This window comes from Kogia breviceps, chromosome 6 (genome assembly GCF_026419965.1).
Source record: "Kogia breviceps isolate mKogBre1 chromosome 6, mKogBre1 haplotype 1, whole genome shotgun sequence".
In the NCBI taxonomy this organism is placed as follows: Eukaryota; Metazoa; Chordata; class Mammalia; order Artiodactyla; family Physeteridae; genus Kogia; species Kogia breviceps.
The window spans coordinates 22,800,028-22,817,275 of NC_081315.1; the positions used below are offsets into that span (position 1 = coordinate 22,800,028).

The 17,248-nt window shown below is 35.3% G+C and overlaps 1 protein-coding gene across 1 annotated transcript in view; it reads left to right on the plus strand.

Moving 5' to 3' along the window:
• Positions 1 to 17,248, plus strand: part of IL15 (interleukin 15) — a 74,991-nt gene that overhangs the window by 44,118 nt on the left and 13,625 nt on the right. The window contains exons 2-3 of the mRNA XM_059066451.2: positions 11,176 to 11,273; positions 12,595 to 12,682. Coding sequence (XP_058922434.1) covers positions 11,176 to 11,273; positions 12,595 to 12,682 — 186 coding nt within the window. The remainder of the gene's footprint in view (positions 1 to 11,175; positions 11,274 to 12,594; positions 12,683 to 17,248) is intronic.

Genomic DNA, 17,248 nt, shown 5'->3' on the forward strand with positions numbered 1-17,248 from the left:
TATCAGTTGGAGAATGTTTCGATTTTTTTGTTTGTTTTAAGAATTTATGCTGAATTTTTGTCAAATATTTTTCCATCTACAAAAGCAACTGTAAGACTTTTGTCTTTTAAGTTGTTCATGTAGTCAATACACTAATAAACTTCCTGATGTTGACCATTTTTTCAAGAATAAACCTGCTTATTTAATTTTATTCTGTTAACACTCTGCTTGGTGAATTTTGTTAATATTTTATTTTGGTTATTAGCATCTGTGTCCATATAAGAGATTGCTATATAATTTTCTTCCCTGGGATATCATTACATAGTTTTGATATCAGATTTTGGTGCCCATGAATTAGAATAATCCTATATTACCTTAAGGATTTGTAAATTCCTTGAATGTTTGGCAAAAACCTTCATAAAGAAATCAGAATCTTTTTATTACATTTTGACTAATCTTTAAGTTTTCCTTATCTTTGTGAGTCCATTTTTATATTTCTTAGAAAGTCAATGTTCAAATTGATTTGCATGAACATATAATTTATAAAAATTATACTAATAATGGCCTCTTTTGCATTTTAATATATATGTGTATAATTTGACACTTTCTTTCCTTTTTAGTTTTGACCAGATTTGTTATTCAAATATCCATCTCTTGGTTTTACTATCTTTTTCTACTTTATTAACTTCTGTTTTTATCCTTAGTAACACTTAACTCTCTTTTTAAAATTATTTTTATGGATTCTTGAGATTAATGCATAATAAAATATTTCAAACTAATTATTTTCTTTGAAAGTCTGTACAATTCTCTGTTATGCTTTTGCCATAATACTTTTTAAAATAAAGTGTTATTTTCAAATTGATTTTCTCTTTTATACCAGCATTATTTAAAAGGATAATTTACAAGTGGATAGATTTTTAAAATTTTTCTATTTTTTGTTATTGATTTTTAATTCAATATTATTGATATTTTAATTCAATATTATCAATTCAATCATCCAGGTTTTTTTAAAGATTTATTATTTATTTATTTAATTTATTTTTGGCTGCGTCGGGTCTTAGTTGTGGCACGCGGGATCTTTGTTGAGGCATGTGGGATCTTTCATTGCATCACGCGGGCTTCTCTCTCGTTGTGGTGTGCAGGTTTTCTCTTCTCTAGTTGTGGCACGCAGGTTCCAGGGTACATAGGCTCTGTAGTTGTGGCGCGTGGGTTCCAGAGCCCATGGGCTCTGTTGTTTGTGGCACGCAGGCTCTACTTGAGGCGCACAAGCTCAGTAGTTGTGGCACATGGGCTTAGTTGCCCCGTGGCATGTGGGATCTTAGTTCCCCAACCAGGGATAGAACCCACGTCCCCTGCATTGTAAGGTGGATTCTTTACCCCTGGACCACCAGGGAAGTCCCAATCATCCAAGATTATTGATATTATTGATTTGTGATTACAAAATGTGGCAGGTGTGATTTCAGATTTTTGTAATTTTTTTGAGATGTTACTTTAGATTTAGCACATAACATTTTAGGTCTACGTCATAAACAACCTTTGATGAATGTTCTGTGTGTTTATTTTCTATGTGCTATTTCTGTAAGGTAGAATGTTTTCATCTAGCTATAGTTAATCTAATTTACATATATACTATATAAAACATTGCTCATTGTGTTTTACAATTTACCGCAGGCAGAGGTGTGCTGGAGACAGTTCTAAATGGCTTGTGAGAGCCAGTGGTTAAATATGCAGGAATTTTGTGAACCAGTTGTTAAAACACTGTGGCTTGAAATCAGTAGGGTGGGGTGTTACACAACAGAAATTGGCAAATGCTACAAGGCAGTGTTGTTGTTAATGTTGTTTTTGTTGTTTTCGGAGAGTCAGCTAACTTGCATACCCAGACCATAGCCCTACTCATTTTTGTTTATGTTTAAATTTCTGACCAGTGTTTAATATTTTTTAATAACTCCTTGTTTTTCTATTAGATTTTCCTCTATATAATTTGAAGCTATATTATTAGAAGCATAAAGGTTCATGGTTACTATATCCTTTTGTAGGTTGTAACTTTTATCCATGTGTATTATTGCTTAGAATTCTGATTGAACTTCTCTCATGAATTCTAATTTTCTGGTATTATTATTACTATACTCATATTTGCTTAGCATATCTTTTTTTGTACTTTTTGTTTTCAAGCTTTTGGTAACATTTTATTTTTGTCCCATTTCTTATAAATAGCATATTTTAAATTTTATCTGTCTATCTTTCTGTCTCTATTTTTTTAAACCCAATGTAAGTGTCTTTTAGTAAGCAAATGTAGTTTTTATCACATCTTTTCATGTGTGGGTGACTGTACTTGTATGTTTAGATTTAATTCTACTTCATTATTTTTTATATATGAACTTTTTACTGTGATTTCTTTGTTTAATTTTCTCCTTTTATGCCTACCACTGCTTTCTGTTAGATTGCTTAAGTTCTCTTTGCCTTATTTTATTTTTTGGCTTAAAATTATGATATATCTAGGGTTTTTTTTTTTTCCTGTATTGAACTTTTCTCTCGATTTGTGCAATTAATCATCATGAATGTGTTGCATGTTCACCAAATAATAATCTTAGCATGAGTTTATTTCCTTTTCTTCTTTTCTCACAATATTTACCACATAGAGCTTATCTGTGATTTTCCTTCCACATTGCCATTTGGAAAAGTACATATTAGGTCAGGAGTTGCCTGGTGTTGAAGTTGGGAATGGAGTGACTCTGAAGGTGCATGAGAGAAAATTTTGTGATTATAGATTTGTTTTCTATCACTGTTGTAGGGGTGATTTCATGGGTGTATACAGTTGTCAAAACCTGCATATCATATACCTAAAATGGATGTACTTTATTACCTTGAAGTTATACCTCAATAAAATTGATTTTAAAAGCATAGTGGAGAATGTCAGAAATAACCAGAAATCATTAGCAAGATGTCGAGAAGGGCCATTAAAGGCTGCATCTCAAAAAATTATAATGGCACATTTTTTTTTCAGCAATACTTTGTAGCTTGGAATTGGAAATTGGCCAACTAAAAGTAGCAGAGGGCTTCCCTGGTGGCGCAGTGGTTGAGAATCCGCCTGCCGATGCAGGAGACACGGGTTCGTGCCCTGGTCCGGGAAGATCCCACATGCCGCGGAGCAACTAAGCCCGTGAGCCATGGCCGCTGAGCCTGTGCGTCCGGAGCCTGTGCTCCGCAACGGGAGAGACCACGGCAGTGAGAGGCCCGCATACCGCAAAAAAAAAAAAAAATTAATAAATAAAAAATAAAAGTAGCAGAAAAGATGAAATGTGGAGGAAACGTAGGTAGGTGCTATTTAGGATGGTATTACAGTAGCCAACTGGGACACCTGCTGGACAGGGAGGCAAGTGCAGGTAAGAGGCTGATAGTGTGAGAATGAGGGCAATGTAGTTGTAAAGAAATGAAAAAATCCAACAAACATGTAATATGTGCTTGTTTTGTACCTAGTATGCTTTTACATTTTGGAGGTACAGTAATGAACAAGATAAACAAGGCTTCTAACCACAAGAATCTCACAGTTTTACAAAATAAACGAATGAATCAGATTTAAAAAATGGACTTTTAAGAAATGTTACCATTTGTTATTTATACCCAAGTATAAACATTATGTGTTTTATTCTCCATAATTTCTTATATCCACATTTTTCTTTTTCTTGGATAACTTTTTTATTTCCCTGGAATGCATTTTCACATCATTATTTCACAGACATTCTGTGGATCTTAAATTTTCTAAGGTCTGGTATGAAAGATATTTTTTAAATACGAAGAAACATCTTACTTAATCATTTATTTTTGTTGTTTTGATAAACTGTTGAGATTTATAGGCCCTAATAACATGTTGTGTGGTCTTATGAGAGAATTAAATACCAACATCAAATCATATTTTTATATGAAGTAGTTTTTAAAAATCTCAGTAGTAACCCATGGTAACATAGTTCATATTGGATTTTTTTAGCCTTAATATTGAACACAGATTGTGTTTAATGAAATTTCTTATTTGCAAATTTCATAATATGGGTATCAATTGAAAACAGTTTGAAAGCAACTAGTGAAAAAATGCCGGTACACTTAATGACAGGACAATTTAAGACATTAAAGATATCACTTTCTCAACTGTATTCTAATTGGGACTGATTACTAAATGTTAGAGAATTAACATTGAACACTAAAAGATCAGTACAAAGCGTGATATTATTCCCAAGGTCTGAGGGCCTCATTAAAACAAAACAAAACAAAAACGTGTATTGGGGTAAACCTGTCAAGAGAGGGGAATATATCACAATCTGTTAGAAGGAACCAAATGTAGGATTTTAGCCTGAAGAGACATTACCTCCTCAGTCTCTAAAACACTGCTCTCCATCTGATTTAGAGCACAATTCTTATCGTTAAAAATGTCCGAGCAGGGCTTCCCTGGTGGCGCAGTGGTTGAGAGTCCGCCTGCCGATGCAGGGGACACGGGTTCGTGCCCCGGTCCGGGAAGATCCCACGTGCCTTGGAGCGGCTGGGCCCGTGAGCCGTGGCCGCTGAGCCTGCGCGTCCGGAGCCTGTGCTCCGCAACGGGAGCGGCCACAACAGTGAGAGGCCCGCGTTACCGCAAAAAAAAAAAACTGTCCGAGCATATCACCCCATTATATGTCTATGCATGTACTTCTATACTAATGTCTTCTGTACACCGTAAAACCTACCAAACAAATGAAAAATCGATATAGATGTAACTCGATGTTCTGATGTTCTTTCCCACGGTCCGGTGGGGTGTCTGGCATGTTCCCCACGGTGTACCCCTCACATGGAAACCACAGTCCAGACAAGGAGGCACTGAGTGTGGCCAATCGTTTAATCAATTATCTACTTAATAAAATCAGAGCAAAAACTCAGGACACTAAATCTCTATTAAGCTTCCTGGTTGGTAACCATATATCGATGTGCCAGGAGGACAGTGCACCTTAATTCTACAAGTCTCCGCGATTGGAACCTTAGGTGTCAGAGGCTGGCTTATGGGTCAAATCCACCGATGGTCTATTTTGATAAGTAAAGTTCTATTGGAATATAGCCATACCCATTCATTCATGCCTTGTCCGTGGCTGTTTTCACATGATAATCACAGAGTTAAGTAGTTGTAACAGAGACTACAAGGTTTACAAAGCCTGACATTTACTATCTGGCCCCTTACGGAGAATGTTTACCAATTCCTGCTTTATACAATGGTGACAGTTTTGTCCATGTTACCTGCCACTACTTTCACACTGTTATCAAATGACTCTTTTCTCTAAATATACACAACCCTTGTTCCTATATGTTCTTGTTCAGGCTCTTTCCTCCATCTAGAATGTTGTTTCTATGTTTGTCCTATTTCAGCCCCAGCCACTTTCCTGAACTCAAGATTTACGTCTCCTACTGCCTATTTGACATTTCCGTGTGTGTATCTAGTGGACCCCTCAAACTCAACATATCCAATCCTAAAACTCCTGATTGGCCCCCTCCCTTCAAAATATCTGCTCCACTCATAGCCTGCCCTGTTTCAGTTGATGGCAGCTCCATTTCTCAGGTGCTCGGGGTAAAAGACTTGAGTAATTCTTTCTCGTTTCGCACACAACCAGTCTGCCAGGAAATCCTCTTGGTTCTGTCATAGAAGTGTTTCCAGATTCTAACCATATGACCCTCTCTGCTGCCACCCGCCTTGTTCAACATCACCATGTCTCACTTAAATTCTTAGAGCCGCATGATTCCCTGCTTCCATACTTGCCCACCCCTACATCCTGTCCTTACACAGGAGCCAAGAAGGATTCTTACAAAGGTCACTCAGATGACATCAATTATCTGCTCAAAATGCTGCAGTGGTTTCTCACTTCAGATTCTTACAGTGCCTGCAAGGGCCTGGCCTTAACCCCATTTCCCCCTACCTTTCTGACCTCACCTCAGACTGCCCTCTGCCTTGCTCACTCGTCTGGTGTCTTTTCTGACCCTCAGACTCATAGGTGTGCAGCCGCCTTTGGGGCTTTGCTCCAGCTGTATCCTCTGCTTCGAACGTTCTTTGTTCAGATGTCCTTGAAGCTCATGCCCTCTCTGCTTTTAAGTCTTTGACCTAATTTCATCTTCACTGAACCCTGCCCTGACTACCCTTCTTCAAGTTGCAAGCTCATCCTTTTTACTTTATTCTGTTTGCTTTTTGCCTATATCATTTAACCACTTTCTAATGAAGTATATAATCAATTTATTTATGAATACTATATATGGTCTTTCTCCCGGAAACCAAGGTTCTTTGTCTCCTACATTCACTGATGTACTCCAAGGTCATACAGAAATGCTTAGCACGTAGTGAGTACTCAATAAATATATTGGATCAAGGACAGCCATGCTATCTTACATTCTTTATATTCCACATAAGCAATCAACCTGGGCTTGCCCTCAATTTTAGTTTTTTTGATTGATTAGATACATATGTTAACCAATAATAATAATAATAATAATAATAAATAATACTTATATACCAATACTTAATACCAATACTTATAACTCTTCTTTCCTTTCTAAGTCTATTTAAGTTTATTTTAAATGTGTGACTAGACAAGTAAATAATTAAACAGAATAAACCAAACAGCGGTGTGCTAGATTGTATTTCCTCACTGGGAAAAACTCTACTATTGGTATAGAATATAACGTTTACACTTATTTTCACAAGTCATTCCAGAATTAAAGCTGCCACCAAACTGTGTGGATTGTCCTCTCTTCATGGTGTCTTACTCTTGGGCAGTGGCATCAGGCTAAGATAGCAGTACTGCCACAGGATCAGTGGGTACCCTGCAGTGAGATCCAGTCACAGGAGTCAAAAAAGTCCTGCTTAAACTCTGAGAGCTCCTTGAGGGGAAGGTTGGGATTTGGTGTTTTTAATTCCTGGATCTAGGTACCAGGTGAATGAAGGACAAAACCAAAGATGCTGATGGTGAGGGCCTTGCATGACCATATACAAATTGTATGGCAGGGTTAAACACTGCTTCCATAGTTCTTCAAAAATATGACATAAAAGGAAGTGGACAATTTATTTCATTCCTACACTTCTCAGGAAGTAATTAACCTGGTTTCAGCCACTTGTCTCTAACAGGTATTTTGTGGGAGTCAAATGAGATGATGTAGGTGAAAGGACTCAAGTTCTGTTTCACGTCAGAACACTTTGAAACACCTGTTCTTTTTAAAATTGAAGTATAGTTAATTTACAACATCATGTTAATTTCTGCTGCACAGCAAAGTAACTCAGTTATACATATATATATATATATATATATATATATACATTCTTTTTTATATTCCTTTCCATTACGGTGTTTATCTCAGGATATTGAATACAGTTCCCTGTGCTATACAGTAGGACCTTGTTGTTTATCCATTCTATGTATACTATTTTGCATCTACTAACCCCAAACTCCCAGTCCATCCCTCCCCTAACTCCCCTTCCCCTTGGCAACCGCAAGTGAAAGACCTGTTTTTAGACTATCAGAGAGCAGTGGCTTTTTATGATTCGCATGGGATGGGTCAGATGTTTCCTATAGTAAGGGGCCTCCACTTCTCAACCATAGAGTTTGTAAGATTCTTACATCTCTCCTCCGCCTGTGCAACCTGGATTTTGAGGTAGAATTCTGGTAGCGACACATATGACATTTACCTGAAGCAAGTCACTTAATGTCTCAGAACCTCAATTTCTTCACTGTAAAATAAGAGTAATATCTCTCACATAAAGATATTGCCAGGATGGAATGTGGTAATGTATGTGAGATAATTTTGTAAACCTAAAAGCACTCAGTAAACAATACTTATTCTAATTAATATTGCCATCATTAATGATATTATATTAAATGTTAACATTGAGTCCTGGTCAAAGAGAAAGTTATAGAGTATTTTACCTTTTCAGGTCTTCTTCACACACATGGATTACACACACACACATTCCTAGTAAAGTTTTTGATCCACAGAACTACATACAGTAAGTATAGGAGGTTGAAAGCTTCCGAAGCTGTTATGAAAAATCAGTCTTTGCTGTCAGCCCAGAAAACCACGTCAGCTTTTTTGCCAAATAACAATCAAAGCTGTAAAAATTTCCTTTCAGTTAACACTGGTTTCCATTATTGTTATTTGTTGGAAGTCTTGGAGGCCATTTCCTACTAATTCCACCGTGCTTGGCATGGAGCATTCTGGCAAAAGCTCTTAGTTGTCCTTGACTGATTGTAGTTGGACAGGGCAGTGAAAGTCTCATTGGTAAGATTTTAACATCCTGTGCGCATGGAGCCTCACTGATGTAAAAGCCCAGGATTCAAATCCTCATTGTTTACACAAGCAGCTTCATGAGGCCTTACTAACAATCATATCACCCTTTGTACTGCTTGGTCCCAAGTCAGTAAATCTTGTTTTTTGAACAATGTGGAGTGGGGGGATCCTGCAACTAAAAAGGAGGTAGGGAATTTAAGAGACTTTGGGTGAAATTACAAAGATAATTTTAAAGTTTAGCAAAAAATTTGCAGCACTGAGATAGACAAAGAGAATGATTATAAGATGAGAGTAACAAAGAGAGGTTGCTTTAATTAAACTGATTAATGGATGGTTTAGACTGTATGTAACAGGGGGATTAGACTTAATATTTAGTTGTGGAAAAAGGGCATTTTTATTGGATATTTTCTTACAGTATCTTTAATACCTAGTTAAATCCTAGTTTTTCTTTTAAAGAGTTATATATCACATATATATATATATATATTTTATTTATTTATTTATTTTTTTGCGGTTTGCGGGCCTCTCACTGCTGTGGCCTCTCCCGTTGCGGAGCACAGGCTCCGGACACGCAGGCTCAGCGGCCATGGCTCACGGGCCCAGCCGCTCCGCGGTATGTGGGATCTTCCCGGACCGGGGCACGAACCCGCGTCCCCTGCATCGGCAGGCGGACTCTCAACCACTGCGCCACCAGGGAAGCCCCCATCATATATTATAATCATTTTTATATTTTAAAAACATCTGAAAAATAAAATAATTTTAGTCTACAGAACTTAATTTCAGTGAAAGCTTATGTCAAGAGACGTGGTGGATTTTGATTTTTGAAAGGGGGGTCAACAAATACATATTATTTTAGAAGGATGGCAAAAATAATTGTTTATATTTTGGTTTTAAATTTTTCTTTAATAAAATTGAATATGGGAATGTGTAATCTTCACATTCTTCAACACTTTGAATTAAAGAAAACAAATTTTGTTACTTATGAAATTCTCAAATGATGTTTCAATTAACAGTGATTTAAAGACTGAAGACATCTATTCCATGTCTGTAGAAGTAGCTACTTCTGTTATAAATTACACTAACAGTCAGTAGCTTATATACCTAGGATATTTAGCTGCTTCTGCTTTTCATTAATATGGTTTTGGAATTTAACCAATTCAGGAACATAATATAGTGGAAAGGCCTTGGGCTCTGTAATCAGACAGACCTGGTCTCAAATCCTGGCAGTCTTGTACTTGCTGTGGGACCTGGGCAGCTCACTCAAATGCTGCTAACCCTACACCATAGGATTGTTCTGAGGATTAAATGTGATACACATATCAAGTGACTTATAGAGTGCCTGTGGAAAAGTAGGTGCTCAGTAAATATTAATTCTCTTCCCTTCCTTTCCCCCCATTTGTCCACTTGTGTTTTTAATGGATCATCTTTACTCTGGGTTGTGTTGTAGGAAGTATTCTGGATGGATGGCTGCTGAAAACCCAATGCCTTAGCCAGCTCTTCTTCCATACTTAAGGATTTACTCTGGCATTGAGTAATGAGAATTTTGGTAAGAAAAATTAGATGAAGATAGTATATGGACTTTTCTTAAAAGGTCACTTGTATCTCAGATACTTCATAATAAGTTATATGGCTCTTCTCTAAAGATTTTGGGAAGTCACAGAGGTAAGTTCACATATGGATTGTTGTTGTTTCGAAAATGAGAAAAACAGGTTTTTAAAAGTCTTTGTTTTGAAAATAAGTAAAACAGGTTTTTAAAGTCTGTTAACACCCTGATGTGCCCTTCATGTTGTTGTAAATGTATTATTTCACTTATCTCACCCTGTTTTGTTCTTTAAGTGTCTAAGTACTCAGTAAGTTGTGTAGTCTTTAACAGGTCTGGGTGTTATTCATCCCTTCAGTGTAGACTACATGAAGCACAGATTCTTAGAGGTTAAGTGGTTAAGTCAACACTGCTGTCTGAAACTGTAAAGGTTTTGACAATGTTAAAGAGGCAGGCAGAGGTATTGAAACTCTGAGAAGTTCTAAGATAAGTGATTTTCCTAAATCACCTAGAAAAATGATTATATATTGACTCTCAAGGTGGCATAGAGTATCTTTGGTTTCTATCCAATTTTTCTCCAAATGATATTAATTTTTAATTTCATCATCACATGAAATTAATATATAACTAGTATATTAGTAATTCATGTTACTAATTTGTGTTGTATGAAATATGTTGGACATAGGAAAGAATGATGAAAAGGAGGTTAAGGATAATAGAAACAAATTAAGTGGTAATATTAGCATATATGTAAATTAGTAAATATGTATATTTTCTTTAAATTATTGTCATTGAAATGCATCTGGAAAAATATGTATTGAAGAATTTTGCACATAGGAGACAGAGCTGAAGGTAGGGAGGAAAGCAAAAAAAGTAAATTCTAATTTCATTAATTCTGATAAGGAATTCTAAAATCTTGATATATTTACATTTTGGAACCTAAAAATATGATAATTTAAAAATTATTTTAAATCTCATTTTTTTCAATTTTATTAATTTTTTATACAGCAGGTTATTATTAGTTATCCATTTTATACATATTAGTGTATATATATCAATCCCAATCTCCCAATTCATCACACCACCACCACCACCACCCCGCCACTTTCCCCCCTTGGTGTCCATACATTTGTTCTCTACATCTGTGTCTCTATTTCTGCCCTGCAAACCGGTTCATCTGTACCATTTTTCTAGATTCCACATATATGCATTAATATACGATATTTGTTTTTCTCTTTCTGACTTACTTCACTCTTATGACAGTCTCTAGATCCATCCACGTCTCTACAAATGACCCAATTTTGTTCTTTTTTAACTAAAAAATTCTAACTAAAAAATTTAACCACTTTGTCTATGGTTATATTTTTCAGAAACCATATTTGAGACCTACTTCCATCCAGTGCTACTTGTGTTTACTTCTGAACAGTCATTTTTTAACTGAGGCTGGCATTCATGTCTTCATTTTGGGGTAATTTTATCTTTCAGCATAAAATCATCATGTTAATAACCATGATCATTGTTCTTCAATATCTTCTCTATTAAATTGGTTTATGTTCAGTTTGCTTAAATCCTTAGGTACTCAGTATTTGGGGTATGATAGAGGACAAATTATGGGAGATTCAGAGGAGGTTTGATAAACATCCTACAGAGCATTTCTATACTCTTGTAATATTCCAAATGAGTATTATATCCTGCAAATAAATTGGACTTCTTGGTATCTAACTAAAATTGGAAGTACACTCTTTATTAATATCCTGTGTGATTTTCACACCAGTAAAAAAAATTAGATATTGAGGGCTCACCCACATTACTTTCGTATCTGTCCCTGGCACTGACTTCTCCTATCCTTTGAGCCTTATGTTAGTTCAGTTTAAAACATTTCTTTCTTTATTGAGGCCTTTTGTTTTTCTTCCTAATAAACTTTCATGTTTTTCCATGCCTATTAACTTTTTTCTTCTCTGTTAGAGAAGAATACACTACACTCACCCAACCTATAGTTATGTAATCTCTCAGTTCAGTTTTACTCTCTAATGCCTTCATGCTGTGGGGAACCATAGATTTGTGCAGGTAAATCCTCCTCTCAAAAGAAAAAAATAGTATTGGCTCTCATGCTTCTGTACAGGATCCATCAAGGGGAGACTATTTTTCCTGAAGCTCTAAGAATTATTCTACAGTTATTTGGTCAGTGTATGTATCTTTTGTCCTGATATTAAGTTACTGTTTTACACACAATAAGTAAGCTATATGATCTAGTTTTATGACTAGATTAGGCTCAAGTCTATAACGTTTATGGAGAAAGCTGCTACAAGGAGCATGCAAGGGGCATGTTTAACCTATTGTAAAGAATATTTACTGTCAAGATCATTACATGAAAAAGATGATTGCTTATTTTAAGAATTTTACCCATTTATTAGACATAAAAGTCTGATGGGACCTCTACTTAAAGAAAAGTAATAATTCATTCAAAAACATTACTGAGCACTGCCACACATCATGCACTGTTTTTATTTCATTGTGATAAATTGCACCAGGTTATTTATAAGTCATCCCTTCAAATTAGGCTTTTCTTTAATGCAGGTTGGTCATCAGGCTAGCCTAAAGCATCAGAGTTGTACTATATGTTCAGTTTTTATATTCATCTACAAGGCTGTCAATACACAAAGGCAAGGATAGCACTCATCTTTTCACTTGTTGGATTAAAAAAGTCTTGATTGCTCTTTTGCCTATAGTATTCATCAAGACAATATTATGTTCATTCATAATGCTTTGCTCTTTGGTTTTGCTTTCAGTTGTATCAGTGTATCAGGTCTTCCTAAAACAGAAGCAAACTGGCAGTATGTAATAAGTGATTTGAAAAGAATTCAAGATCTTATTCAAGTGAGTACTCATTTTTCCATAAAATATCTGGTATAATTGCTATAGAGTATGTTATTCCTTGTGTTTTGCTGTCAATCTTAGTGAAATCTCACTCGAAACAAAAATGTTTCTGTAGAATTGGTGAGCCTCGTAGCACCTCAAATGAACTCTTTTATTTAGAATTTTCAGGGCCATAATTATCCTTAAAACTCAATTTATGAGTGGCCCAGCAAGAAGAGTTCTCTGTCACCACAGGCCACAGAGACTCCCTTTTCCTACCCAAGAAACCAGGCGGCTTTGTGGCCCTTGTGGGGGGAATGGCCTGACTCAGGGAAGGGCTGTCTGTTCCATGGGCTAGAGAATGCTTCTCCCACCTGGAGACACCAGCTGACCTGGAAGAACCTGTAGAGGGGAGAAATATGGGCTGTACTATTGTGTGGGTGATACAACAGGGACCAGTGAGAGTCCTGGGTCAGCAGGTGTACTAAACCTTCCAAATTAGCACCACAAAGATTCTGAAAACTGAACCGTCATTGGAATCACAGCATGCAAACATAGGTCAGAACCTCTATGCTAAACCTACACAGGGTGGCTGCATGTTAAAACAGAAGATTTAAATAGGACCAGGGTCTCCTGATATAATAGCCCAAATACCAGAATACAATTGAAAAATCACTTTTCATACCAAGAAGCAGGAAAAATCACAACTTGAATGAGAAGAGACTCAGAAACAGACTCTGAAACTGAGATGGATTAGATGTTGGAATTATTTGACAAGGATTTTAAAGTAGGTATCATGAAGATGTGCCAGCAAGCAATTACAAATATCCTTGGAACAACTGAAAAACAAAACAGAAAGTCTTAGCAAAGAAATACAATATGTAAAATGCATCAAATGGAAATTACAGAACTAAGAAATACAACAAGTGGAATATGAAACAAACTGGAGAGGCTCATTAGCAGAATGAATATGACAGAGGAAAGACAGTCAACTTGAGGATAGAATAATAGAAACAAAATAGACTGAAAAAAGAGCAAATAAAGCCTCAGGAATCTTTGGGACAGTAAAAGAGCCAACATTCCTGGCATTATCATCCTAGAAGGAGAGGAGAAAAAGAATACAAATAAAAGACAGAGACTAGCCAAATTGATAACCAAAGACAAATCAACTTTATGCTGTCTAAGAGGAATTCACTTCAAATATACATGTATATACAAATATATACATATATAATATGTATATATATACATATATCGTATATATAGTATATATTTACATATACATATATAGTATGTATATATAATATATACATATGTAATATGTATGTTATATATAATATATACATTATATAATATATACATTATATATAATATATAATATATTGTATTATATATAACATACATATAATATGTATATATGTATATTATATAATATATACATATATAATATGTATATATAATATATATACAAATATATACATATGTGTGTATATAATATATACACAAATATATACATATATAATATGTGTATATGTAATATATATACAAATATATACATATATAATATGTATATATAATATATATATATATATATATATATATATAATTGACATAAGTAGGTTGAAATTAACTGAAGAGAAACCCATGCTGTAGTGGGTTGAATAGTGTCCCTCCAAAATTCATGTCCATCTAGAACCTCAGAAGGTATCCTTATTTGGAATTGGGGTCTTTGCAAATATAATTAGTTAAGGTGAGGTTATAGTGGAGTGGGGTAGTCCCAAATCTAATGACTAGTGTCCTTATAAGAAGAGGACAGGATACATAGACACAGGGAAGAAGGCCATATGAAAAGTGAGGCAGCTACAAGCCAAAAGAGATTAGAATGATACAGCTACTAGCCAAGGAAGGCCAAGGATCGCCTGGAGCTGCAAAGGGTTTGGGAGCTATCAGGAAGGACAGTTGTCTAGAGCCTTCAGAGGGAACAGGCCCCATTGACTCCTTGGCTTTGAACTGTAAGTGAATGAATTGTTGTTTGAAGACACTTACTTTGTGATACCTTCCTACAGCAGCTCTAGGAAACTGAGGCACATGCACATAATAATTCACACAATAATTTTAAAAATCAGAAGTGGCTATATTCATATCAGATAATGTAGACTTCATAGCAAATAAAATTACTAGAGTCACAAGAGACATTACATCATGGTTATAATGTGTACCTACAGAGCCTCAACATGTAAGAAGCAAAAACTAATAATAGAACCAAAAGGTGAAGCAGACAAATCCATAAATATGTTAACAGTTGACTTTAGTACCTCCTCAGTGACAAATAGAACTACTAGACAGAAAATCAGAAAGGATATAGAAGAACTGGATGACACAGTCAACCAACAATATCTCATTTCCACAGAAAAACACTTCATCCAACAACAGTGAATAAACGTTTTTGTCAGGCAACACTCATCAAGACTGAATATATCCTGGGCCACAAAACAAACTTTAGCACATTTATCAGAATTGAAATCATGCAGAATATGTTATCCAACCACAGTGGGATCAAGTAGAAGTCAATTACATAAATACAATAGGAAAATCTCCAAACACTTGGAAATTAAATGAGACACTTATAAACATTCCATGGGTCAAAGAGCAGGTCTCAAAGGATATTTAAAAATATAGAACTGAATGGAGACAAATATGCAACATAGGAAGTTTTGTGGGATTTAGCTAAAGCTTTACTTAGTGAGGAATTGATAAAACTAAATGATTACCTTAGAAAAGAGGAAAGATCTCAGTTCACCAATCTAAGTTACTGTCTCAAGAAACTGGGAAAAGAGCAAAATAAGCCCAACACATGCAGAAGGAAGGAAGTAATAAAAAGGAAGGAAGGAAGGAAGGAAATTGAAATCCGGAAAACAATAGACAAAAATCAACAAAACATAAAACTCTTTACTTTGGGAATAAAATCAAGAAAGTCGATAAACCTTTAGAAAGCCTGACAAAGATAAAAGAGACAAGACATACCATTAGTATCAGGACTGAAATTGGGGTCTTACTACAGAACCTACAACCATTAAAAGGATACTAAAGAAAAACTATGAACAACTTTATTCTCATAAATTTGATAATTTGGAGGAAATGGACAATTTCCTCAAAAACCAGAAACTACCAAAATGTAACAAATGCAAGACCTGTTCAGTATTTGAAAATCAATGTAATCCACTATATTAGTAGACTAAAGTAGGAAATCATATGATCATATCAATTGATGCAAAAAAGACATTTTAAAACTGCAGCACCTCTTCAGAGATAAACATGATAAACATTTCTCAGCAAACAAGGAATAAAGGAGAAACTCCTTGAGTTGTTACAGAGCATGTACAGAAAACCTAGAGCCGACATTAGACTTAATGGGGACTGACTGCTTTTCCCCTAAAATTGGGAACAAAGCAAGGACGTCTTTTCTTACCACTCTTATTCAACATAGTATTGAAACTTTAGCTCAATTGTCAAGGCAAGAAAAAAAGAAATAAAAGGCTAAGACAAGAAAAATAAATAATAGGTATGCGTATTAGAAAGGAAGAAATTATAAATCACCCTAAGTCTTTTTTGGAGAGAAAGTACCAATAAATGGCTGTATTTTATTTAGGGAATGCAAATTAAAGCCTCAATGACATATCACCTATATGAATATTTAAAATAAAAAATATTGATAATACCAAATGCTGGTAAGGATGTGGAGAAACTGGATCATTTAGATATTGCTGGTGAGAATGTAAAATTGTACAGCCACTGTACAGTAGTTTGGCTGTTTCTTATAAAACAAAACACGCATTTGCCATATGATCTAACAGTTACACTCAAACATTTATATCAGAGACGTGAAAACTTGCATTCACACAAAAGCATGCATATGAATGTTAATAGAACTTTATTTATAATAGCTAAAAACTGGAAAGAACCCAAATGTCCTTGAGCAGGTCAACAGTTAAGCTTTGGTACATTATATCAAACAATAATAGTGAGCAATAATAAGGAACAAATTACTGATACAACAAGTTGTGTGGATCTCCAGAGTATTATGCTGTGTGAAAAAAAGCCAGTGGGGTAAACAAACTGTAGTTCGTCCGTACAATGGAATATTACTCAGTGATAAAAGAAATAAGCTGTTTAGACATGAAAAGGTATGGAGGAACCTTAAAAGCATATTGCTAAGTGAAAGAAGCCCATCAAAACAGGCTACATACTATATGATATGATACTATATGATTCCAACTATATGACATCCTGGAAAAGGTTGGATACAATACAACAGGGGATAAGGGAAAGGGAAAGGTAAAAAGGTGGAGCACAAGTGATTTTTAGGGCAGCAGAACTATTTTGTATGATACTATAATGATCAACGCATGTCATTATACATTTGTCAAAAACTATAGGTGTACAACACCAAGAGTGAACCCTAACGGAATCTATGGACTTTAGTTGAAAATGTATCAATATTGACTCATCAATTATAATAGATGTACCACGCTAATGCAAGATGTTAATAATAGGGGAAACTTGGGAGGGGGCCAAGGGGCCATGTGG